This window comes from Hirundo rustica, chromosome 6 (assembly GCF_015227805.2).
Source record: "Hirundo rustica isolate bHirRus1 chromosome 6, bHirRus1.pri.v3, whole genome shotgun sequence".
Classification (NCBI taxonomy): domain Eukaryota; kingdom Metazoa; phylum Chordata; class Aves; order Passeriformes; family Hirundinidae; genus Hirundo; species Hirundo rustica.
Genome location: NC_053455.1, coordinates 23,983,832 through 24,009,063, shown reverse-complemented (window position 1 = coordinate 24,009,063; position 25,232 = coordinate 23,983,832). Strand labels below are relative to the sequence as shown.

General features: G+C 37.9%; 2 protein-coding genes and 1 long non-coding RNA gene across 3 annotated transcripts in view; 2 read left to right on the top strand and 1 right to left on the bottom strand.

Moving 5' to 3' along the window:
• The first annotated feature begins 267 nt into the window (after window positions 1–267).
• PNN (pinin, desmosome associated protein) lies at window positions 268–10,056 on the top strand. Its single transcript, XM_040065907.2, has 9 exons — window positions 268–419; window positions 723–794; window positions 1,476–1,544; window positions 2,658–2,730; window positions 2,814–2,908; window positions 4,737–4,818; window positions 6,264–6,419; window positions 6,502–6,640; window positions 7,669–10,056. Exons 1-9 carry the CDS (start codon window positions 307–309, stop codon window positions 8,949–8,951), a joined length of 2,082 nt encoding a protein of 693 aa, XP_039921841.1. The 5' UTR covers window positions 268–306; the 3' UTR covers window positions 8,952–10,056.
• A 6,174-nt stretch (window positions 10,057–16,230) lies between these two features.
• LOC120753589 (uncharacterized) lies at window positions 16,231–21,481 on the bottom strand. Its single transcript, XR_005701171.2, has 3 exons — window positions 21,431–21,481; window positions 17,867–17,986; window positions 16,231–16,390 (listed from the first exon to the last, which is right to left on the bottom strand). It is a non-coding gene; the product is annotated as an uncharacterized LOC120753589 (long non-coding RNA).
• Window positions 16,901–25,232, top strand: part of MIA2 (MIA SH3 domain ER export factor 2) — a 36,133-nt gene continuing 27,801 nt past the window's right edge. The window contains exons 1-6 of the mRNA XM_040065903.1: window positions 16,901–17,015; window positions 18,583–18,716; window positions 19,989–20,075; window positions 20,393–21,524; window positions 24,660–24,866; window positions 25,050–25,150. Of these exons, the coding sequence (XP_039921837.1) occupies window positions 16,901–17,015; window positions 18,583–18,716; window positions 19,989–20,075; window positions 20,393–21,524; window positions 24,660–24,866; window positions 25,050–25,150 (1,776 nt within the window). The remainder of the gene's footprint in view (window positions 17,016–18,582; window positions 18,717–19,988; window positions 20,076–20,392; window positions 21,525–24,659; window positions 24,867–25,049; window positions 25,151–25,232) is intronic.

Below are 25,232 nucleotides of genomic sequence, written 5' to 3'. Positions count from 1 at the left end.
CTTCATCATGTCACTCCGGCGGCCCCGTTCGCAGATTCATCGAGCTAGCAGGCAGAGCCTTCCGCTAGTTGGGCGACCGGGATGCCAGTCTGCCTCTGGGCTCTGTGATTGGTGAGTGCTTTTGGCGAGCCACCCTGGTGGGCGTGCCCTTCCTTCTCGTGCCCGGTGATTGGCGGTCAGACAGGGCCCCGGGGCGCGATTGGCTGTGCCCTCCCGGCCCGCGGCCACCGAAGTGGGCGGAGCCTGTTCCCCCTGTTTCCCAGCGCTGCCTCGCGCGGGGCCCGGCCAGGCCGCGCGGCGAGCGGGATGGCGGTGGCCGTGCGCGCGCTGCAGGAGCAGCTGGAGAAAGCCAAGGAAAGCCTCAAGCACGTGGACGAGAATATCCGCAAGCTCACGGGCCGGGACCCCAATGATGTGAGGTGAGGCGGGGAGCGCTATGCGCGCCGCTGTCCCGCGAAGGAAGGGCCGGGCCGGACGGGGAGAGGCGGGGGTGCGCGCGTCGGGCCTGCGGGGCGGGCGGCGCGGAGCCGGCCGCGGGTCCCCGCGTCCCTCTGCGGGCCGTGCCCGCTCCCCTGCGGCGGCGATGGGGGAGCTCTGCCCCTGGCGGGAGGACATGGCCGCGGAGCGCAGGACGGAACGGCCGCGGGCCCATTGGGCCGGGCGGGCAGCAGCGCCCCGGGGGCCGGGCAGGCACCACTAACAGCGCCTACCGTCTCTTTCAGGCCCCCTCAAAACAGGCTGTTAGCCCTCACAGGCCCCGGTGGAGGTAGAGGGCGTGGGAGCTTATTGCTAAGGTAAGGAGGCGCGGAACGGACGGTGGAGTTTCATCCATCCTTTCTCTGGCAGTGGTTCGGGCCATTGCGCTGGGTGTCGTGTGTTGTTCCACGTTTGCTTCCGCTGCTCGCTGCGATGCTTGTGTGAATGAACACCAGAGCTGCCCTACAGGGCTTTGGGGCTTAAATTTAAAGCGCCTTTTCATTTTAAGTTGCAGCGAGTTTAAATGGGTGGTTTTCCCCGACATTCTCAGCTGTTAGGCTGAAAAATAAGGGGAAACGTCAAAATGAAGGGAGGTATTGTCTGGTGGCTGGGACCTTGTCTTTGAAATCGTACAAGATCAGTCTCTGTGTGATGAAAAAAATGGTAGGTGCTCCAGGAGGGATTTTAAAATACGTGTTGATAAAACCTCATCCTGAAAATTGCTGCAGGTGAGATTACTTGAACACAATGGGGTGCTTGTTTTAGTGTAGCTAGTCAGTTAAGTGAGTGCTGAAATTCAGGGTGAAAATAAATAGATAGTTCACAAACAACGTGTTTGAACACTTCACTGCAGTACTAACAGTAAATGGTGATAGAGCAAAGTAAAATTTATGTTTAACCATGACCGAAATGCCAAATTATAATTCAGTTGTGCAGACTTGAGGTTGTCCAGGGATGAACCTAACTTGGTCTAAAGACCGCAAGTGTTTTCTTTTTAGGCGTGGATTCTCGGATAGTGGAGGAGGACCCCCAGCCAAACAGAGGGATCTTGAAGGTGCATCCAGTAGGTGAGTGCAGCCAACTTGCTTTTCCGAATGAGAATTTGCAACAGTAAATGAGAAACTGGTAATAACGGGGGACTTCCACTGTTTTCTTTGGAAGGGTCTTAGCCAAGACTTGTTGGGAATAATTTGGGTGACAGCAAATCCCTGTGGTGAAATCTTTTTCATACCTTAGAGCAACATAGAGATGGTAGTAATAACATAAAGATATAGCAATACAAAGATACTTGAAATTTTCTGGGTTTATTTTGCGTACAATCTGCTATATTACATTCTTTTTTGTAATGACATTTGTTTGCAGTGAACACACATTGAATTTTGACTGAGACCTCCTGTTCAATAAACTGAATATTGGCAATGTGACAATGATCTCAGGTTTTGAGCTTTCACATCTGGATGCAGATCCATCGGATGTGACTGGTAATAGTGAGCTTAAGGGCTGTAGACGCTTACTGTGCAATGGTAGTTCTTGACCAAAGCAAAGCTTGCTTTGGAATTTTTGAGTTAGCAGAAGATGAAGCTGGGAATCAGGAAAGTCTTGTGCCACAACGCTGAAAATGAAGGCTGAAAATAGCTTCAACTTTAATCATTTTAGGATTTATTTTATTTAAATTATTTATTTTAAGTTGTTCTTTGTTAAAGCCTTAGTTCATCGATGTCTCAAGTGGTAAGCACTCTGCCTCTCTCCCATAGGTATTTGCCAGGTAACTTAAATAGCATTTCCTCTTTAAGAAATTGTACCAACCTTTCCATGTCAATGCATTTAAATCTCTTTAGTGATCCCATTATACCAGTAGCCATTTTAGAGATTGTGGAAAAGCACAAACATTTAAAAGAATAAATTTCAAATGTATTTTAAAAAGTCAAATATGATATTTGCAGATTCTTGTGTTTTTACTACTCTGCAAGTTGTATTAAAATTTAAACTGTTCTGTTTCACTGATACTCGCCAGTAGTAGATTTTGTCTGTAAAATGTTACTTACCGGTTGTTGGAACAGTGGGAAGATTTTTACCGAAGCATTGGTTCTTCTGACTAGACATGCTTATATTTTTCCTATGCTGGAAGAGATTCTCTCCTAAATGCACGTTATCTCATGACCACTGACTTTCTTTCTCAGGCTGGGTGGAGAACGTCGGACAAGAAGAGAATCACGCCAAGAAAGCGACGCAGAGGATGATGATATTAAAAAGGTAATACATAGTAAATGGAGCTGTGCAGGAAGAAACCTACCTGCAACATGATGAACAAAGTAGTTTGTTTTTCTTCGTTGTAGCCAGCGTTGCCATCTTCTGTTGTTGCTACCTCCAAAGAGCGAACACGTCGAGACCTTATACAAGATCAAAATATGGATGAGAAAGGAAAACAAAGGTATGCGGAAATCTCTTTTACACTAACGTGATACTTTTGAGTTCTACCACAGAGAGTAGCTTTAGTAGCTTTAAAAAGTATTCTGTGAACATACTTCACAAGCAAGAATATGTGCATTATTCACACGGATTCTGCTTTTCAGGCCACCTACAGGAACAGGTTTGCTAGTGCTGTTTTGACGTCATTTGAGTAAGACAAATATCTGTAGATTCACTGGTGCTTAATGTCTTGGAGTATTACTGCTGTCTTGGCTCATCATTTGTTGTCGTTTGAAGGAAGGTTTTGGTTATGGTTCCTCACTCCTTCTGCCTCTTTTTTTAAATGAAATAGTTCCATCATGTTTCTTTTCTCATACTATTTTGACTTCTTGTTGTGTGTACAGTCTTGCCTTCATTTCACCTGCTGCTTTTTAGATTCCTCCTATGTATATCACCTTCTTCCTGTATTTTATTTTTCTCAGGGCTATTAAAATTCTAGCTGAAATGCAGTTCTATTGGTAAGAGTGTTGGAAAGTGAAATTTGTAACTGTGACCTCTTGGACTCTGTCCACTTCAGACTGCAAGTCACTTGGTGCAATAATAATTACATCTCAAATAAACAGAAGAATTAGAACTGGAATGAGGAGCTATAGAAAGGTTTCTCTGACAAGTCCCCACAGATCAACTGGCACAGAAAACTGGCACTTTGCTTGCTTCTTTAGTTATAAGCTTACATAGAGTCTGCTCTTGCTTCCATTACTAGATTCTAATTGCTTCCTTCACAGAGTGAGAGACTTCCAAATTTCTTACGGAACTTCTAGAGCTTCAGGCATTAAAATTCCCTCAGAATTGTAGTTTAACTCCTTTTCAGTTCAGTAGTCTCTAGGGAGATGAGAAAACCAGTATTAGTCTCTGAATTGTGACAGAAGGAGGTTCCTCAAGAGGACAACATCCACTGAAGTACTGATTTTGCTCAGGGTTTTCTGGGATGTCATTCATATACAAGTGCACTTTCAGTGATCTCTGGCTTTCAATTTTTTATTGGTTCCTGTTTCTACTATTTAATGTACTTCCACCTTTCCATGTGAGGTTTGTGCCTCTGTAATAGAGTGGTACTTAGGGAAGACAGTAGCATTTCCTTTCTCACTTCATTAGGTAAAAGTTCAAAGCAAATAAGAGTCTGTATCATGTTGTAAAGACTTAATTTGGGAGTGAATTAAAAGAAATTGAAGGAGAAAGGTAAGAAACTAGTTCTTGCTAGAAGGGAATTTGCTGAAGAATTTTACTTATTTTTCTCAAAACAACACCTAATTGGATGAGAGCAGTTCTGCTTTCATCGCACAGTATGGTGTCTCATTGTTGGGCAACTGTGATAGATAAGCTTTCACTCCCTTGTAGCTTCATTTGTCCTTAACAGTCTAAGTGGATTCTGGAGAGGGGAGTGTATGCTTCTTAGAAATCTCAGTTTGCTCCCTTGTTGATAGCTCACATTTACTTGACTGTTTTTTCTTCAGTACCCTCTGCTTTAAGATTTTTTGAAATATTTCCTTAGCAATATTATTTCCAGATGAAAAATGTGCAGGCTTCCAGTTTTGCCAGTGCTAGCTCTTCTGTGTTATGGATAAGAGCCGCGTCTTACTTGTAAGCAAAACGATATGTCACTGTAAATTATATCCTGGACTGTTGGCACAGTCAGTATGTCTTCTATTGCTAATGGCCTTGGGTACTACTGAGCCTTTAAAGTAAGAATCTTTGTGGTGAAAAGTCTCTCTGATTATCTATACAAATAAAAATCTTAGTACTTGAACTGAATCTCAAATTTCTTTTTGTTGTGGATTTTTTTTTTTCAGGAATCGACGTATATTTGGCTTGTTGATGGGCACCCTTCAAAAATTTAAACAGGAGTCCACAGTTGCTATTGCTACTGAGAGGGTACTTACTTTAAATTCTATCAGAGTGTAAATAATAAAGCAAAATTGTATGGTTAAGTTATTTCAAGTAAGAATACACCTACAGTGTAGGTTGCAGGTGCAGCAAATTGGTGGGAGTGCATGTAGGTTCTTGTTTGTCTTAATGTATAATTGGGAATGAGGGTGGGAGGCAGGAAAGGGATTCTTACTATGACTTTGTTACCCTATCTCTGACCTTTGTGGAAACAAAAAGGCAATGTTAGATGGAATTTAATCAGGTAAACTATTTATTCAGGTAACTTAGGCTATTTCTGGAAAAAATAGTGATGCAGTATTGCTGCAGCCAAGTATACAGAAATATATGCTTGGTTATGCTATCTGTCTAAAAATGTCTTTCCAGTTTCAGTGCAGATAACCAGAATGTATTATTTTAATAAATAAATGTGTGATTGTTCTGAAGCAAAGGCTTTGCATAGCTTAGTGATTACTTAAAAAAACTTGTACATAGGATGGTGGTAACTTTATTCCTAGTACGCCCTTTTAATTTGTGAAGGCTGTGGTATTTGTTTACTGTTGCACTAAGTGGGTTATTCAGTTAAGAGTAATAACCTTTATATTAAAAATAGTGTTTGAAAGTTCAAATTTCAGCAGTCTAGTTGAAGCAGATAGAAAGATTTAAACTTAAAATGTTTTCTGTATAGTGTAAGCAGAGATAACTCACAGAGGTGGTATTGATTACTTTCAGATTCAGTATTTGGGTGGTTTACCTAACTTGTCATGTGGCACATAAGACCAAAGTTCACTTTTGCCTGCTTACATTAGAACAGAAAGCTATTTATCAGGATGGACTAGAAACACAGAGTCCCTGTCTAATTTATAGGAGTATATGTTTGCACAAAGAGACTTTGAGAAATTACTGCTCCTTGCAAAATTTTTTTCAGACTCCATATGGAGATCTTTTCTTGTTCATAAATGTACACTTGCTATAAACCAAAGTTGAGGCCTGAGGAGTTTTATAACACAGCTATTTTGTTGTCCAGGCAGTAAATTCTATATTTTTATTGACAGTTACTGTACAATCTGAGTACATGGCAGTCTAGGGCATACAAACTTCTTTCTCTCCTGATTTACCTGATTTCCCTGATGCTTCAAATACATTCCTTTTATTTTTCTGCCATTGGGGGAAAAACCTCATGCTGATGCTTACATTGAAAATTTAAGTCCAAACTGAAAGGCACACAGAAATTCACAGGGCCCCATAACTATATAGTTAAACCAACAAATAATGAGGTGCCAGCATGCAGTGATACTCTTTTCTTCCATTAGCTGTAGTTTAGGAGGTATTTTCTAGTGTGTTTTTAGGAATGCCTTTAATGGTGTAAATAATGAAAATATTTAAGTGGATCATACTAGAACACTTTCTCTTGATGTAGAAAAAAAATTAAGATGATATTTCATTTATTTTAGCAAAAGAGACGACAAGAAATTGAACAAAAACTTGAAGTGCAGGCAGAGGAGGAGAGAAAACAAGTTGAAAATGAGAGGCGAGAACTGTTTGAAGAAAGACGTGCTAAACAGACAGAGCTGCGGTTATTGGAGCAAAAGGTTGAGCTTGCTCAGTTGGTGAGTTTTTGTTTTGTTCTTGATCTTCCTCTTGTTTAAGCTGTTCTTGTGTGTCTCAGGGTTATTTTCTTTCATTTCTCAGCAAGAAGAATGGAATGAACATAATGCTAAAATAATTAAATACATAAGAACAAAGACAAAACCTCATATATTCTACATACCTGGCAGAATGTGTCCTGCTACGCAGAAGCTGATGGAAGAGTCACAGAAAAAGATGAATGGTAAGTGGGTTTTGTGATACAAACGTCCTTGTTCTTAAAATTCTTTTAAATCTATGCTTAAACACATGAATTTCATGCTTAGGACAAACTATTCTTACATGGGTGTTCATCATAAGTGGACATTACTCTTTCAGTGACTTATTTTTATATTGAATGGGATTTGATTCTCTTGCAAGAAGTCGAAAGATGCGTATGCATAATTTCAGAGGTATGTGTTTAAAGTTAAAAGTCCATTATGTTAGCTTTAGTACCCAAATGGATCCAAATGCAGCAACTTCATTTTTGAAAAGGCAGATTCTGTGAAGACCCAAGGAACTGCAGGTGTTCACAAAGCATTTGAAAAGTATTTTCTTAAGCATAGCATTAGAACTTCATGATGATTTTTTGACGTCAATGTGTGTTCATTTCTGTTTCACAGGGTGACTGTATTTTTCTTTTGGAAAACAATTTAAAATGCTCCGATTGATGGTAGTCTCACTGATTTTTTTCTTTTTATTAAACTAAGAATGTATTGGTTTGGTTTTTTCTCAGGAGCTTTTCTTCATTTTATGGGGTTGGGGGAATAAGACAAGGTAGCTCACCTATCTATCTGTCTGTCACCAGTATCCTGTAGGATAGCCTGCAATAATTAACCTTTCTAAATACCTAGATAGCTTTTTGCTTATTTTTACTGTTTCTTGTTTACCTTAGGAAGTATATCCTTAATAGATAAATACCAGGAAATTAAGGTATTATTTTGATATACTATTGGTTGGTTTGGTTTTAATGAAATCAAAAAGTTTTTGTTAGCTTAGATTTAAGGCTTTACTGTTCTAATACTCAGCTGAGCTTACTCTCCCCTTTGCTTTGTTTTCTTAAGGCAACTAGCAGTCTTTTTTATTCTACATGAATGGCTTGCTACTTCAGAAAGAACAAGGTTGCACTATTTATATGTTGCATAATTTGATAACTTACTAGCTCATAGTTGAAAGATAAATAGACTTCAGTGTCTGTAGATTATCTTAATTATTTATGCATTTATTCTCTAGCCCTCTTTGAAAGCAGGAGAAATGAATTTGCAGAGCAGATTAACAAAATGGAGGCCAGGCCCAGAAGACAATCTATGAAGGAAAAAGAACATCAGGAGGTGCAGAACGAAGAAAAGAAGGAAGAACAGAACAAGGAGCAGGAAGAGGGTAAGGTGGCTCAGCAGGTGGAAGAGATGGAGACAGGTAATCAGCACAATGATGTAGAAATGGAGGAGGCAGGGGAGGAAAAGGGAAAAACAGGTTCAGGTTCAGGGCATAGCGATGCAGAAAAAGAACAGGAAGAGGATGAGCAGAAACATGACACGGAGATGAAAGTAGAAGAGCCTACTGAGGTGAGGGAGAATGACAAGCAGCAGGATGGTCAGCAGGAGGAGGTCACAGTTGTAAAGGAGGAAAGTGAAAACATTCAGCCAGTGGATAATGAGCAGGACGTGGCTGAAATGAATGAGGCAGATAGTGTAGAACCTGTAGAAAATGAAAATGGCAGAGAAATAGAACCAGAAACAGAGTGTGATGTTCAGCCAGAAAAAGTGTGTAATGTTGCTTCTCCCAAGAAGGAGAAAGGTATAAAAACAGAAAATAAAGCTGAACTTGAAGAAACACAGGAGAAAACACCTGAAGCTCAAACAGAATCTGTGGCTGAGGCTCTATCTCAGCCACAGTCTGTGCCACTAGCACAGTCACCTCAGTTGTCTCAGTCCACTCAGGATACAGAGCCCCAGACAGACAAGGATGAAAATGCTGTGGTGTCTGTAAAGGCGATTGAAGCCCAGGCAGAGCAGAATCAGACACCGAGTGCAGAAGGTAAGAGTAAGACTAGGAGCAGAAGCAGGGGTAGGGCAGGGAACAAAACCGGTCATAACCGTAGCAGCAGCAGTAGTAGCAGTAGCACTTCAAGCAGTACTACCAGTGCAAGTAGTTCCAGTACTGGCAGCAGTACCAGTCGGAGCAGTTCCACCAGCAGCAGCACTACAAGTGGGAGTACGAGCAGGGACAGTAGCAGCAGTAGCTCTAGCAGTAGTGAAAGTAGAAGTCGAAGCCGAGGCAGAGGGCATAACAGAGATAGAAAACGCAGAAGGAGCACAGACAGGAAGCGAAGGGATGCTTCAGGAGTAGATAGAAGTCACAAGTCCTCAAAAGGTAGTAGAGACACCAAAGGCTCAAAGGATAAAAGTTCGAGGTCTGACAGAAAGAGATCTATATCAGAAAGTAGTCGGTCAGGCAAGAGAACTTCACGGAGTGAAAGAGACCGTAAATCAGACAGGAAAGACAAAAGGCGTTAACAGAAGAGACCAAGCTTCCTTAGCCTAATCTTTGCAGCGGAAGATTATTTGAGTGAAAGGATTCCTTGTAAGGAGGAAGAAAAGGCTGCCTTAAGAATTGCATGCTGTAAAAAATCTTTTGGAAAAATGCAGACTGTTTACCAGGCATTCTTGTACTTTTTACATAATTTTGTAAAAGGTTACTTACCAAAATTATGTGAAGTTCCTGAAAATGTAAAAATAAAAGATTAACACTCCTTTGCATCTTTTTTTTAAATATCCTGTACTCATTAAGATACTCTGTATATTTTAATAGGTAAACCTTTAAAGTAGATGTGATCATTTTTTCTGTATCATACGCTTTTTTTTTGTAGAAATAAATGTGCATTTTAAATAAATTGAGATGTCCTGTTGAAATTTAAATTCCCCATATTAGATTATATGTAGGAAGGCAGTATTGCAGGAAATATAAAATTTTGCCTTTCCCCTCTATTACTTGCAAGAATGGGAATTTTAAGACCTAGTAAAGCAAGTATCTCTCCAGTGCTGGGTAGGAAGGCAGAGTTATTATTTGAATCTATACTTTTTGTTTTCTTCTGTAACTGCAAGCTCTTAGTCAATGCCGTCTGTCCTCCAGTTTTAAAAAACTTTCCCATCCATAGGTAAGCAGTGACTAAATGGGAATGTTAACACTGGCCAAGGTAGCTCAAGTCAGTCTGGAAAACTACTCTTTACATGCTTTGTGCAGGAGCTCTGGTAGTATTTACATCCATGTTCTAGATACAGTTAATCTGTTAAATGATAATCCTTGTTTTGGTGGCCAGTGGAAGAAAGACTTCAGCTTGCTACTCAACCAGGATTCTTATTGTTTTAGTTGCAGACTAATCTTTGATCCCTTCATACCACTAGGAATAATTACATTGCAGTGTTGGAGTTACCTGGGACTACCTAATACTAATGTTGTGTGCGTGCAAGAACGCTTTCTGAATGTATTTCATAAAACTTAAGGTGGTGTAGTGTTATCTATGAAGGTGAATACTGGTTTTATATAATTTTGTATGGAAAACAATAACATCTGTTGCTTTGTTCTGTATAAGTGCAAATAAATGTGGCTTTGTAGACTACTTACTCTCTTGATGCCTATGATCTTTTCTATTAACAGGTGTACTACCTTAGTCTTTCTACATTTAAAGTATGAATTGCAATTGCAGGTGGCAGTACCTTACACGCTCTGTATCCAAAATAACTCTTAAGGGCTTTAATTGTCTGTTAACTGAGTATGAAACTAGTGCTATAATCGATGCTGTCTTGACAGGAAGAGAATTGTGTTAATCTGATATGCCAAATCACAGACCAGGAAATCCTAGAAAGATTTCAGGAGGTAAGGACACGTAAGCTTGGTTTAGTGTATGAAATGCCATATACACCTCATTTTTCTAGAAGGTAGTTGCAACATTGTAGCTTGGAGTGTGTCTGATTTCATCTGAACTCAAGAGTAGTGACATTTATGTTCTGAAATGCTAAATGTCATGACTTCAAGAAATGTGTCTAGTAAGGGATGGGAGTGCAGCACAGATCTGCAGTGGGAAAACACAGGCTTCCCCTTCCTCAAGGAGTTCAGATTCTTCAGTGCATTTGCTCCTTCAATCCTATCTCCCTCTTTACAACAGTAATTTTTATTCTTGTCAGTAGTTTCCAACGTTTCCTTCCCTTCAGGGGAATGTTGTGGTTTAATGTACGGTCTTTTTTGAAGGACAAACACAAGTTCAAATGTCTTATTTAAGATGTTAAACATTGTTTTACCAAAAAAAAACCCCTTAATACTGAATAATTGAGTAAATGTTACTGGTCTACATGTTGTTTTGATTAATTTCAGGTTTCAAATTGCCTGTGGAAGCCATTTTAGTTTCTCAATTAGTTACACTTTTTTTGTAACATTGATGCATTTATTGTATCTGATTTTGAGCTTGCGTGATTCACTGCTGTAGTGCATTTCCTGCACAGGTTTGAATGGCTGGTACTGGAGGCAGTGCAAATTTTCTGACCACTGTTTGAGAGCAGCATGTTAACAGGGTTTATGAAAACAACAGAATTGTGGGTCTGGTTGCTGAGGTAAGGACTGGACTGTTTCAGGTTATATTCCCAGCAGCACTGTAATTTTTGACTGTGAAAATAGGAGCTTTGTTGCTGCATACAGATCTGGTGATGTAATTGATAGTTTAATGTTTGTTAAAAGAAACTCACTACCATTGTTAAGTAGTGCCATTAATGGTAAGCATTCCCAGATCAAAGCTGCTTAGTGTAACATAAACATCAGTGTGTGATAACTGATGTTTTCTAAAAGTTCAATGTTGCAATCAGTATTCCACTACAGAAATAGTGTACTATTAGCACCATAAAGCAGTAGTGTTTCTAGTAATTGCTACATTTTCCTTCAAGATCCTCTCCTCTTACCCTGAAACAGTATCAGAGCTGTGGATAAGAATGAGACCATTAAAATAGCTGACAACTTCAAGACTAAATTTCATGGAAGAGTTTGTATTTTCTGAGCATTTAGGGCAGATAGATTAGGGGTAGGAAATGATGGAAACATTTTCTTGTCCCTTCCCCACAATGGTGAAATGGAGATTGAAGGAAAGATGCCTTGTCCTCTTTTCACTCAAGTAAAGTGGACAAAGTAACAATAGTTTTTCCCCTTTTCTAAGAATGAAATAGAGATGCTTTATGTGAGTAGGGAATATACCATGTATGCTCTGTGACTGTCTTTTGAAGTGTTTCCATCACATGGTCCCTTCTAGCTTTAGGCATCATTTAAGAAGGCTGTTGGTGGTTTGCTTGTTTTAGAACCTTTGTACTATGCACTGACTATACCATTACTTGCTGTTTTTTTCTTCAGTCCTGATGCACAGATAAGCTGGAATTCTCCACGAATGTGTTTTTTCCACAATGTTCCATTTGGAGCTCTTGTCAGAGTAGATGTTACACAAATTGCTCATTGAGTATAAACTGAAACATGACTTGGGATTAAAGGCATACCTCTTCAAATTCCTGTTCTTTGGGGTGATGTCTTTGTGCTTGGAATAGCTTATTTATATTTTATTCAAAGGAAACCTGAACATGATTTTTCTGCAGATAGTAGGTATTAGAGAACTGAACAACCCCCCTCCAGTAAAATTAATTTCAAAACCAATACATTTACAAATAGATTTCTGGAACATCTTTGATTTCTCAGGAAAGTAATGGTCTTGTGATTAGGCCCCACATATAAGATGCAGTTTCAGCTGCTGATTTTAAAGCAATTACTGTGGTACAACAGGATAAACATATGCATTTAATGTACGTCCAAGATCTTCAAAATGAGTTTGCCTGGTCAAAGAAGAATTTCTCTGAGATTACATGTATTTATGATGGGATCAAATGCTGCAGCAGTGGTGCATTAGTAATGAATAGAGATCTGTGTTACAGAGGCTATTCAGTCTTGGGTTTTTTTCTCCTGGTTCAGGCAATTTTTATTAGGTGAGAGTATTCAATAATATGGCAAAATGTGAGGTGTTCAAAGCTTGGAAATGTGTTCTCAAGATTCAGAGTAATAAAAGTCATATCTTCTGTGATATTTTTGAAATGCAGTGTCAGTTGTCCTGTTTGTAACTTTCTTGTAATAGAGAAGCAATAGTGGCTTTTTCTTGCTACTTGTTATCCTGGTTTAAAAAGTTGGTTTAGGTCTGCGTGATGAATGACTGTTACCTGCTTAGATTTGTCTAACTGGAAGAGTGAATTAGTGTTACTTTTCTTCCTTTGACTTATTTCTTACAAGATACTTGTTTAAAATTTTGCTATCATGACATTTGATTCAATGTAAAAGTCAATCTGTATTTTCATCCAAAGATCTGATGTCAAGAGAACTATATTGTTAAAAGTGCTTTAGCCATGGACCATATTATTTCACATATTGTGCAATATTCCACACTGTGAAACTCTACATTCTGTGTGGAGCCCTTTGGTGCTATCAAAACAGTATAGCCAAAGCTGTATATTCTGTTCTTATTATAAAATAGATATTAGGAGAACTTCTACCAACTTCTGATATGCTTTGATCTTTATTATCAATGCAGATACTGAATAGTCTAGGAAATGCAAAATGCATCATCTTCACTTCTGTAAAGCCATGTCTTAAGAGTCATCCAGTGTGCTATACTACTCAGATGATTTCAATTACTCCATTAATTCTGATCCTTTTTTGGATTCTAGTATACTTTAAGAGATGTCTGCCTTTCTACTTCAGTAGTTACAGTTACTAAGATGTCATTGCAAATAAAAATCGTTCCATTCTAATGAAAATTATTTGAAATAGGTATTTTTTGTTATTGTCGTCTTTGCATGTGCAATAGTATTCACATTCATTGTTTCAGTTCTGCAGAACAGAAATTAACTGAAGTCTCACTCTATCTGCTGTAAAGCTTTCAACTTTGTCCTTTGGAATCTAGCTACAATAAACTCCATAAATCTTTGACTTCAGTTCAAAGGTGATTGCAAGTCATGCTTGATAGCCTATGCTATGCATAGGATTTGCACCCATAGGAAAAGAATTAATATGATTTATTTTTGAAGTTACTAAAAGAACAGAGATCAGAGCAGTGTGTCAGCACTTCAGCCTTGAAGAATGCTTCTAGTGACTAAGCAACACAATAAGCAGTGCCCAGAATAGCTTGAAAATTTCAAATGCAGTTTTAACTGAGTAGCTGAGATGTTACCTCCATGCAAAGACTTGGACTAAGTTTGGTATCCATATGAAACTGAAGTCAGTGCCATTGTCAGAGCTATTTTCACATATACAGTATTATTGTACAGACCTCAAGATGTGGGTCTGATTGTTCTCCCCCACAAACCTACTTAAGTACGTAAATTTAGACGTCAGAATACCTCACTCTTCCATTTTTAGGTGAAGGGGCTCCATGTTGCCAGGCTCAAGAAGAGACTGCTAACCTTTCTAGGCCCATTGTTGGGTTTTTCTCCATGTTCTGTGTTTGGTGTGCAACACTATGAAAGATTTCTGACCAGTTGGAAAAAAAGTCTTTTTTTCATGTTTTCTTTGGGGTTTTTTCCCTTTTTTTTTTTTTTTTTTAATTTGTACAACATTTAGAGAGAGTCTTTCCAATATAAATTACTTGTATATTCCTTCTCACCAATCTGTTTTGCAGAGACCTGGGAATTAAAAAAAGGGGCAGCATTAAAGTCAGCCAGGAGCGACAGGGAGTGCTGATCTGCAGTGTATTCCCTGGTGCTCTCTGCTGGATTACCTAACAGCAGACAGCTGGTGTAAGGTCATAGGATAGGCTGCCTGACTATCAGGTCATGTGGCAAAGGAAGGGGCCAAAGTGTTAGATTGCAAGTGGAGGACATGTCTCTGAAGTTTTTGCTTGCAGGCCACTGCTGGTTAAGGTGACCCTGGCTCACTTTGTGGCCTTTTTTACTGGCTCTGTAGATCAGGCTAAGCACCAGTGTCTGGCAGGTTTGAGTTGTGGAGCAGAAGGAAGGGGAAACTATGCTGCAAGTAGGATAGAGCTTACGTTTGTGGAAAGAGGATAGTGACCTCTGCACGAGTCATAATCAGGAGGGGCAGGCTTACTAGGAGCCATGTGACGGTAAAGATCATGTTGGGAAGGAATGCAGATTCTTGGGTTGCTATCAAGAAGGCAGGGAGAAGAGGCTTCCTCATGCAGGACAGTGGGAAAGGAAAAGTGAAGCTTTTTTTATAGGTTAACAAGATATATTGTGTTTATGTCATCGAAGAAATGTGGGACAATGATATAAAACCTTTGAAGCAAAGCCTGCTTCTGATGCAAAGAAAGAAGATGGAGACTTTTTTTTTAGCAAGTAGTCACATGTAAAAGACAATGAGTACAAAATTTAGGGGAGATTCAGATTAGACTGTAGAGGAAAATATTTCACAGTGAGAGCAATTGGCCATTGGAACAATCTCCCCATAAAGTGGTGGATGCCCAAAAGTTTTGACACTTCTAAGATTCATGTGGACCGTCTTAAACCATGCTTTTACCAAGAAAAGTTGGACCAGATAAACCTTGAGGCCCCATCTCAACCTGGTATTCTGATTCTCTGCAGGTCTGCATTTATAGCAAGACTTCATGCCTGTATAATTATTGTACATCTCCCTGCATAATTACTAGTTTAAAGCATATTTGAAAAAAAAATATTTATAACTACATATTGGATACTAGGTTGCTAAGAAACAGGCTATTCTTTAAAAAGCAGGGCAGGTCATTTGCTTAGCTTTGCTATATTGTTCTGTGATATATGATGAAGAGATAGCATATGGATTTTCTAGTTGTCTCACAAGCCTGAAAACTGCCAGGCAGCTTTAAGTCTTTGGAGCCAAATAGGCATTCCCCATGCTAAAGGAAGGATTGTACTTTGATCTAGTGCATGAGAAATGTCCAAAAGAATATGTGGAAAACATTTCTGTTCTAAGTTCCCAATGACAGCTATAAATTATCTAATAACATATCTGCACAGAAAAAAAAATAGTTTATTAAAGAAATGAACAAGCAAAAAAAAAATCTACTGTCAGTAGCTAGGTTAGCATTACTGCAAATCAATATAAGCATAAAATTGATAGTTCATCTATCACGTAAAGGGTATGGAGATTGACAGAAATTAACCCCCTGCATTCCAGCTGGTCCTCAGAGATCAGAGGGTCTGAATGTGGCTTGGCTTGATTTATGATCACAATTAATTTGGCACTATAGGTCTGGTTGTGTTCAATAAGAACTTTCACAAGCTCAGATTCACAAATAGTGCAATTTACCAATCCAAAACTACAGATCAAGCTGTGCTCAGTAGGAACTTTCACTGTCCAAGATTCACACATAGCACACATAGTTTGGTTTATTGAAACAACAGAAACACAGTCTTGGAATTGCTTTTGATAAATAGCACTAGCTGTGACAGAGCTCTAACGATAACTAATACTGTCTTAGCCTGGGTAACAACAATAACCCTATGCAGAAGTTTAGCAAGCAGGTATCCCTGCTTGTGAAGAGAGGAGAGTAACCCACCAACTGACCCCAAGAGCTTTTGTGGTCTTTCACTGAGGACATGAAAATTCTATCTGTCTTACATACAGCCCCATCTTATTCTCCTCCTCCTTCTTTGTATGTAGCATAATCTAGGTGGAGGATTGAGTGACATAGTCATGTATGTGATAGCATGTACTTCAATAATCTTATTAGCATTCTCAGGGTGTGTTTTAATATTGAAATATTTTAACTCTTACTCAGGCAGAAGTTACTTTTTTGGCCATGGTGTCCTTCAGAGTTCTATTCCTATGACTTTGTTCCATTCTGTTCAGTTCTTCTGAGCCAAAAGAGGATTATCCTATCACCACAGGGCCTTCTCCTTTGGCCCATTCATCCTTTCTCGATGTCAGCTACACAGAACTCCACCTGCAAAGATAATGTAGAGGGAATGTGGTGTAGGCTGTAGATAGTAGGCTGTCTTAGCCCTTGCCAGGCTTCTTGGTCATCACACTACACCATTTTAAAATCAGATGAAAGAGGTACATTAAAACTGCATTCATGATCCAGAAATAATCCTAATACGACTGCTGGTGAATTTCTCCAGGCACAATCTTTTACAAACTTGGTACTAAAGAATCTATCTGATAGAGGCTAAACTGTGATTTGACCAGAAGTACTTTATTTGTATTCAAAACATCAGCCTAGCTATCAGAACATAGTTAATTATTAATGTGTGTGTATAATCAGGACACCTGACTCTGCAGATTCTTAGCAGGTTAGCATAGCGTACTTCTGTTTAAGCAGGTCAGAGAAGGAAAATAGGATTGAAAGTTTACCTGCAATGTTTTGTTAGGCTAAGAAAAATGTAGAATATTCTTGCTAACTGCACATCAATGCAGTTTCCACACTTTCAGTGCATTCTGGATTTAATTTAAAATGTCAGGGATCTTGGATCAGAGAATTCTGTTGTTAGTAATTTCATTTTCAGCAAGTTTGCAGAGTACAAAGGTACTTTCAGAATGGAAGAAATGTGGTGATCTGGAATGTGAGAGTAAGTAAAATTTGTTTTTTTCAAAGTGTATCTGTAGTGTATATGCAGCTATTAGGAATCATAATGTCAAAATTAGCAATGAAACAGACTGAAAATGAATAGCCATAGCAAATGTTTGTTGTTAATATATTAAGTTTAAGAGCAATAAGCTTAAACTTTTAAAACAAAAAGAGGAGAAAAAAAAGATTTGCTGGATTGTTGTGTAAGGTTATAAAGTTCAAAGTTCAGTAAAAATACTTCTGAATAGCTATTTTTCCTCAGGTGTCCTCAAAACAGGCGGTATAAAAGAGCTTTAAAGTATTTTAACTCATTCTTTACAGGTACAAAAGAAAATAAAATATAAATAAAATTTAAATGGTAGGCTATATATTGAGAAAGACTCTTTATCATTTGTTTATAGTACATTCATAGCCCATTCTGCAGAACTCCTGGGCTTTTTTCTACTGTAAGCAAACTGGTTTGGGATGTATTTTTTAATCCTTCTTACAAAGCACTCTGTTAATATTTCCTCTTTACTTATTTTTTCTTCTTTAACATGAAGAAAGTGCTGTAACTAGTTATGTGGTTCTCAAAGAGTAAATAACTGCAGGAAGCAGAGCCATTGAATCACAAGTGGGCAAATAATGTCCTGTTTATTATCCACTGATTACCATTGTGCAACCCATCATAGCCACAGTTGAAGCCGTTTCTAAGCTGTTTCCACTGGTTTGGCAGACTTAAGTGTTGTATTTTCAATCTTCCACTTCCCCTGAAGCGGAAGAGACCTTAGATCTCCTCTGATTATGGATTTCTATTTTCTATACCTATTGGTATATTGGTATATCCTATACTGGGTTCTCCATTTTCCATACCTATTGGTAGGGTGGAGCCATACCAACTTCAGTAGGTCCTGGATGTTCAGAGATGTCTATCTTTGTGGAACTGCATGTGAAATGGGCTCCAAACTGACCAGAGCACATCAGTAGCGGTTTCTGTGGGGAGACAGGGGTGGAGACAAAGAAAACTCAAAATAATTCAAACTGAAATGGACACTTACATTTTAGCATCATGTTTAAGGTTTATATTCCTAAAATTTACGTATTTTCATCATAATATAAAAGTATTCAAAATAGAGGACAAAATCCCTGAAATAATTACGGGATTTAACTTAGAATTTCTAAAATATAAAATTATAAATATGTCTGGGAAATACTTTTTAGCTGTTTAGATCTACTTTAGTAATTGAATTTGCTAATTTGCTAATTGTATGCTAAAGTATGCATACATCCTTTCAATTTAAGCATTGAAACCTTGGATAACAAGCACTGGAAAATGTCCATATATGACAAGAGCTTTTCTCCTTGATGTCTGCAGTACATAGGAAAGAAAACAAGACAGATCTGCTTTTTGTCTTAGTTGATTTCCACTTGATGATATAAATGGATTAGTACCGTAACAAAGCACATACATTAAAATGTTTGCTACTGCAATTCATCAGTATTTGATATATACCATGTTTCTTCAGTAACCTGACTTCAGACAAAAATGGATGCTGTATTTGTTTATTTCTTTCCACATGTTATTCCAGAGGCAATGAGCCGAGTTCAAGCCACTACTGACTACACAGGGCCTGACTGCCGGTATCTTAACTTCAAAACAGGGGAGGAGATCATCGTATACTCCAAACTTTCAAGGAAAAATGAAAACTTGTGGACAGGAAGTGTAAGTACTTCAATCTGAAAGACTTTCCCCACAAATATTTTAGATAGAGTAACAGCATAACAACTGCAGTCTACTTCCTTCCAAGGATCTTCTATCTCTTTTGGAATACTAACCAGTCATGGATCAATACAGTATTTGGGAGATGGGTCATTTTTACCGTCTTTATACAAAGAAAGAGAAAACCAAATCTTGGCAAAGATCACTCACAGAGAAACAAAGTCAAGATCAGAATACAAGTTTTGTGTTTCCTTCATCTTATCATTTGGCTGTAATGATTTAATCTGGTTCCCTTGTAAACACTCAGATCTATCAGGTCAGGTTCCTCCCTACAGCTGTGGGTAAGAAGTACAGTATTGGGAGCTGGCTTCACAGCAATGCTTAAAGAAAGCTCCCAGAGAAGTTATCATTCATATTTAATAACTTGGAACAAGTGTCAACAAAGTTAGAGCAGTCATTTAAGAAGGAATGGATGCATTGATCCAAATCAAGTTTTACTGCTAGTAAAACTGTGTAAGTGCTTCAAACCTACAAGACATTAGTACATTTTGGGGGTGTTTATTTTTTTCTGTAAATAATCTGTCACATTCATTGTTTAACAGTGAAATTCTGTCTGCCTTTTTTTTTCCATCCAAGAGTATCTTTGCAGGTACCTCACTATTCCTTGCTTTCCAAGACGTATCCCTTCATTAAAGGCAACCCACAATGGTTTGATGCAAAAAAGACAGCAATGGATTCTTGGTCCCTTCAGAGGGACTTGATTCTTCTGGGCCCTATCATTATTTTATTTTCTGTGATGTTGCCATCTTCACTGTAATTGTCTCTTGAGCTGCAGCTAGTCTCATATCTGAATTTCATATCCTACTTTTCTTGTCACTTAATATGGGTTATTAGTTATTAAGGCATGACGTTTGAGACAATGGGAAATTTGCAGCCGATTTTAGTAGGAGTTGGCTGTAACCATCAGCACACACAGCACTGTCTTCAGCTGAAGCAGTTTTAAGGCTACTTCTTTGGTACTGCACAAACTCGTGTTCATAAAAATACAGAATATAATAGTATGGAGTAATATACTTCCCCTTGCTTTCTGAAATGGCAAGGGGAACACTTCTGTGAAGGAAAAATAAACCAATCTTTTGACAAAACAGAATTAAGGAGATAGGGGGCAGTTCTATAAACTTACTGTTCATCCATACTTTTCCAGCACAAATGAAAGCACCTAACATATATATCACTGACGTTTAAATGCTCTTATTAGTCTCCTATCTTTTACAGAAAGGAAAGGATTTTGGATATTTCCCAAGAGATGCTGTGAAGGTTGAGGAAGTTTTAATTGGAGAAGAAGTTGAAGTGCTCACTAAGGTAAAGCAACATTACCAGATTTTCCAATGTAGTTTACAACAATTGAAAATCTAATATCCAGTCAGAAATTCAACCGTTGATGGATATTTTATTTCAGATTATTTAAAATATGTTTTTATAATTGTTCCATTTGCATGTTTATTGTTCTCTAAAATAATTTCTGTATAATTAAAGATATAGTACCTTTAGGAATAATATAATTACAGTTCTTTGTGTACAGTTATATCGGAAAGAATAATGATATATTTTGCTGCACTAGATGGTGATATAGAAAATTACACATTAGAACATTTTAAAAGTTAATATTATTCTTCTAGGAAACGGATTTCCTTTGTCTTCATGAAGATAAGTACACTTTTGAAAATGAAGATAATGCATTATATGATCACAACAAAGAAAGTGAATATTCACTGTCTGATGCAGAATCAAAGCTGCATGAAAATGAATTCTTAAAATATACAAGAGACCCCATACTAAATGAAGAAAGAACTGAATCATTTTCTGAAAATGACTCAGAGGAATCTCGCATTCAGGAGTCTGTAACCAAAAAGTTCATTAGAAAAGATGATACCGAAGAGCCACAAATGCAACACAATCTCCCAGTGGAACCTGTTCAAACTCAGTCTAGTTGGATTTCAGGATGGTTCACCACAGAAAGTGAAAATTATGAAGAGCCCTTAAAAGTTGTTACTGAATCTTCAGAAGCAAATAAATACCAAGGCAGAAAAATACAGGCAGCAGCTGAAAATGATTTACAGGAGCCAAATGATAAGGAGGAACAAGAGCCCTCCACATCTGGTTGGTTTCAAGGTGGACTGACAAGCTTTCTGTATTTTGGCGAAGAGAAAGATGATGTTGATTTGGCATCAGAAAAAAATTATCCACAAAACCGTGATGTCTCTGGTGTGCCTGAGCATTCTAGTACTGAACAGGAAACAACAGTCACTGAGGTATTGTCAGAAGAACAGAGTGAAAGCCAAGAATCCGAATCAAATTGGTTTAATTTGGGTTTCAGTGATGTTCTTAATTTTGGGCATGCTGAGGAAGCTACAATTGCTGCAGAGGACCAGAGAAGGAGAGAAACAATGGATCAAGCAAATAAGAATGAGGAAGAGCAGACTTTAGCCCAGAAAGAACTACATATGGACAAAGAATCAAAGGAAACAATTAACACGGTGACAGATGAAGATGAGAATTATGCACAAGAAATAACAGATTCAAACAGTAACAGGCCAAATCCTGGGGAGACACCAGCAAGTGCACATACTCTTAATGACACCAAAAACACCTCAAGTAGCATAGAATCATCTTTTGATACAATAACATGTGACAAAGAGAAGTCAATTGAACCTTACAGTTCAGATGACTTGGCATCAGGAAGTCAACGGCTGAGAAACACTGAAGCTGAAAAGAAAAATCAGGAGTCAGAAAACAGACGTGGCCAATCAGGTTGGTATACAAATATCTATAATAGTTTTATTAATTATAATATCGACAATCATGATAATCAACAGGAACATTAATCAATTACATCAAATTTCTTGTTCTCATGACCTCCTCTGAATTGTGATCCCTCAGACAAAAAAAATACAGGAGAAAATCCTGAACTATCTGAAGAACGAAGCTATTGCTTCTCTTTTAGTAATTTTGTGGAGATACTGAAGTTTTCGAGTTCAACAGCCAAAGGGCAAGTGCAGTGTTATGGGAAACTACCAGGAACTGCAAATAACCATCTGGGCATCAAGAAGACCTTATGTGACAGTGAGCTGAGGCTTAGTCTGGAAACACCCAAGAAAGACAAACTAGTCAAAGGTTACAGTGCAGAAAAATGGATAGTACTGTAAAAGATGAAATTCACAAATCAGAGAATAAAAGTGCCTCACAAGGTTTTTATGAAAACAACATCAAATATTTCAATCAGGACATTTTTAATGACAAACATCACCAGGAATCTGTGGAGTCGCAAGAACTGACTCCAGACCAACATTTCTCTGCTCACCTCTCATCAAATGGCCTCAGTTTAACTGGCACCAAAACTTCCAAAGAAACTCACCATTTGGAAGAATACGGAGCTTCAGAATGGAAGGTAAAAACTGCTAGCTGAGAAGAACTAAACTTCCCTGATAAAGAAAGACCTTGGTCAGCCTTGATAAAATACCACAGAGAAAGGAAGGCACTCCAAATCAGGAGGTCAAACATAGCATATCAAGTAACAGTAATGCAACTACCTCCAAAGAGAATGATCTTTCCTCATCAGCTGGCAGTGCCAAATAACAAACAGGGCAGTGGAGAAAAAACTTCAACAAAATCTACCAAATGAGTAGAAGATTGGACAACTCTTGATGCTGTTGCTTATAGCTTGTCAGAGAGAAACAATAAACTGAAGAAGTTCCCATAAATGTGCAACATCACCAGGAAGGTGGAGGAGAACTAAAACAGGAAGATTCATGTTCCCAGCATCAGCTTATGGTACCAGAGAACAGACAGTCTCAATCTAGATCTCAGAAAGAAATATAAAAATCACCTCTGATATAGTAAAACAAAATATTAATCTGCATCCTTGGATTTAGGCTTATCAATTCAAACCACCATGACAGTGGTTTTCTATGCTTCTATACAAAAGCATAGAAAATTAATCTGAGTTTTGAAAGGCATACTACTTCAAAAGACAAATTAATATCAGTCTTCAGCTGAATTCATGTCCAAAAAAGTATTTATAAAGAAAATTTATTGAGAATAACAGTAACAGTCATGTGATATGAGTCTGACCTAGTGTAAACTTCTACCCTTGGAGCTCTCTAGAATAAAGACATTTTTAAAGAAAAAAAAAAAAAAAATAGACAGTTAGTGTCTTCTAAAGCCATTTAACTAGAAAGCCAGACTTCTATTAAAAAAAACTGGATTAATTAAATCCTGGCAACCTAGGATTGCTCATAAACCTGGCTGATAGAGTAGATGTTGAAAAACAAGATACTGTTCCAATTGAAAGGATGAATAATGCTGAACGAAAAAAAATGCTGCTACTAAAACTAGTTAGGAGAAGAAAAAAATAAAAACTCTGAAAATAAGAGTCAAAATCCAGAAAAACAAATAATACCAATTATATTCTAACAAAAAGGATTTCAGTAGCATTTTTACCATACCATCAGGGTACCTTGCAAATATATTTAGAAAAACTAAAAATTAAGCCTGTCCAAAAAAAGTCTAAGCATCAAGAAACTCAAATGAAAATAGAAGTGACATTGGGACTAGTAAAATTGATCACTGCACAGAAGAATGAGAGGAAGTTGAAAGGAATCTGAACAATGTAAGATACTATTAAATATACAGCAGGTGCAAAAAAAACCAAAACCAGGCAAATATTGTATGATAAACAGATTTACCAAGCCCATTAATTACATGTCAACAAATTTATTTAAATTAAAACAAGATGTAAAGCAACCCTTATAGTATCTCTGTGATGGAAGCAAACTGCTGCAGCAGCACCAGAAATTTGAAAAGATTCATCATGAAATCACAGCTTACTCAGCTAAAGATAATGCTATGTGGAGGGAACAGGTCATTGTGTCTGCACAAAAGGGGCACAATTTGGACACTGAGCAGGGAAAATATAAAGAGAAAAGGAATGTTCTTCTAGAGCTGCCAGAGCTAGAGCTTCTGTCTGCTATAACAATGAAGCGTGCTGCCCAAACAGCAGCTAAAGTTACTAGTGTAATGTTTCACTAACAGAGATTTAGCAAGAACAAAATATCCTTTGTTGGCAGAAAAAACCCCCCACAACAGATACAACACTGTCTCCTTCTGGTGATTTAAAATGAAGAGGTAGTGAGCCTAACCCCTACCAGTTAATGACTGATCTATGATATTTCAAGGATCTGATAATATGAGTTAATATAATTGTAACAGCTCAAGTGCAAATTACTCCTCTAGAATTACTGGACTACTTCTGATGTGTATCTTCGGCCAATATTGCCTTTAAGCATAAAATTAAATTAAACAATTTGTAACTTTTATTTCTTTGTGGGTAAGCATGGTGTGGGGTTTTTTGCAAGGAGTATTTTATTGGCTTCAGGCAATTTACTCCAAGTCACTAAAACTGAGGCAGCCAGGTGTCTCCAGTCATACCTGTGCATGAACATGCCAGTGGTTTCTTGTATTTTGCAGGGAAACTTGATGTGTTCTGGGAATTTGTTAAGTTTTAATCCTCTATGGTATTTTAAACTGTTCTCCCTCTAAATTTACCCCACTTGTATTTGGATATAAGAAAGAGACCTACTAATCCTGACCAGGGAATCTACCAACTAACTATCAAAACCAAACATTTTTTTTTCCTGAACATTGATTTTTAATTACTTTACTACAACATAACTTTCGCTTAAAGGTCTGTCCTTCAAATTCTGAGATCATTATTTGTATAGTGTTTATTAAATCATAAATCTGTAGCACATTTACTTGGATACTTTATTGCTGGGCTTTAAGTTGAGTGAAAAAAAAAAAAAAAAATCTCTGTAGAGGTTAATACCTTATAGGAGTAAGTTGAATCCTCTAAAAATAACCATGATTTTCCTTCACAATTATGTGCAGGAGTAGGCAGAAGAAAGCTACTAGAAGAAACACCAGAGAAGGAGCGTGAAATGTATGCAGCTGTAGACAGTGAACATGACAGTGACCAAGATTCAAAAGCAACAGGCATTGTTTCAGTAAATTCTGAAACAAATTCAGGACCTGCCTCTGAAGCTGATGTCCAAAAGTCTTTCTCTGATGCCATCCAGAGCTATGTTCCAAGTAATGGTAAGTGCTAAGTTTCTTAATTTTAAGCAAAATAAATTTGCAATGTTAAAAAAAAAAAAAAAAAAAAAAAAAAAAAAAAAAAAAAAAAAAGGCAAAACAAATAACAAGGAAACCAGTTGGAATTATATAAAATTGACAATAATAATGTAAAACCTCTTGTTTTATTCCTTATGACCAAACCAGAAGGAGGCTGGATATATCAGATACTTCTGTGCTTGAATGCTCTTGAGATCAGAGAAACAATAAAATCTACATCATCAGCAGTGATGACTATCATCAAAATGGTAAGAATTCTTTCTGTGTTATAATATTGACATTAGTGCAAATTTAAGCCAGCTACAAGTCATGTTCTGCAATGAAACGCCT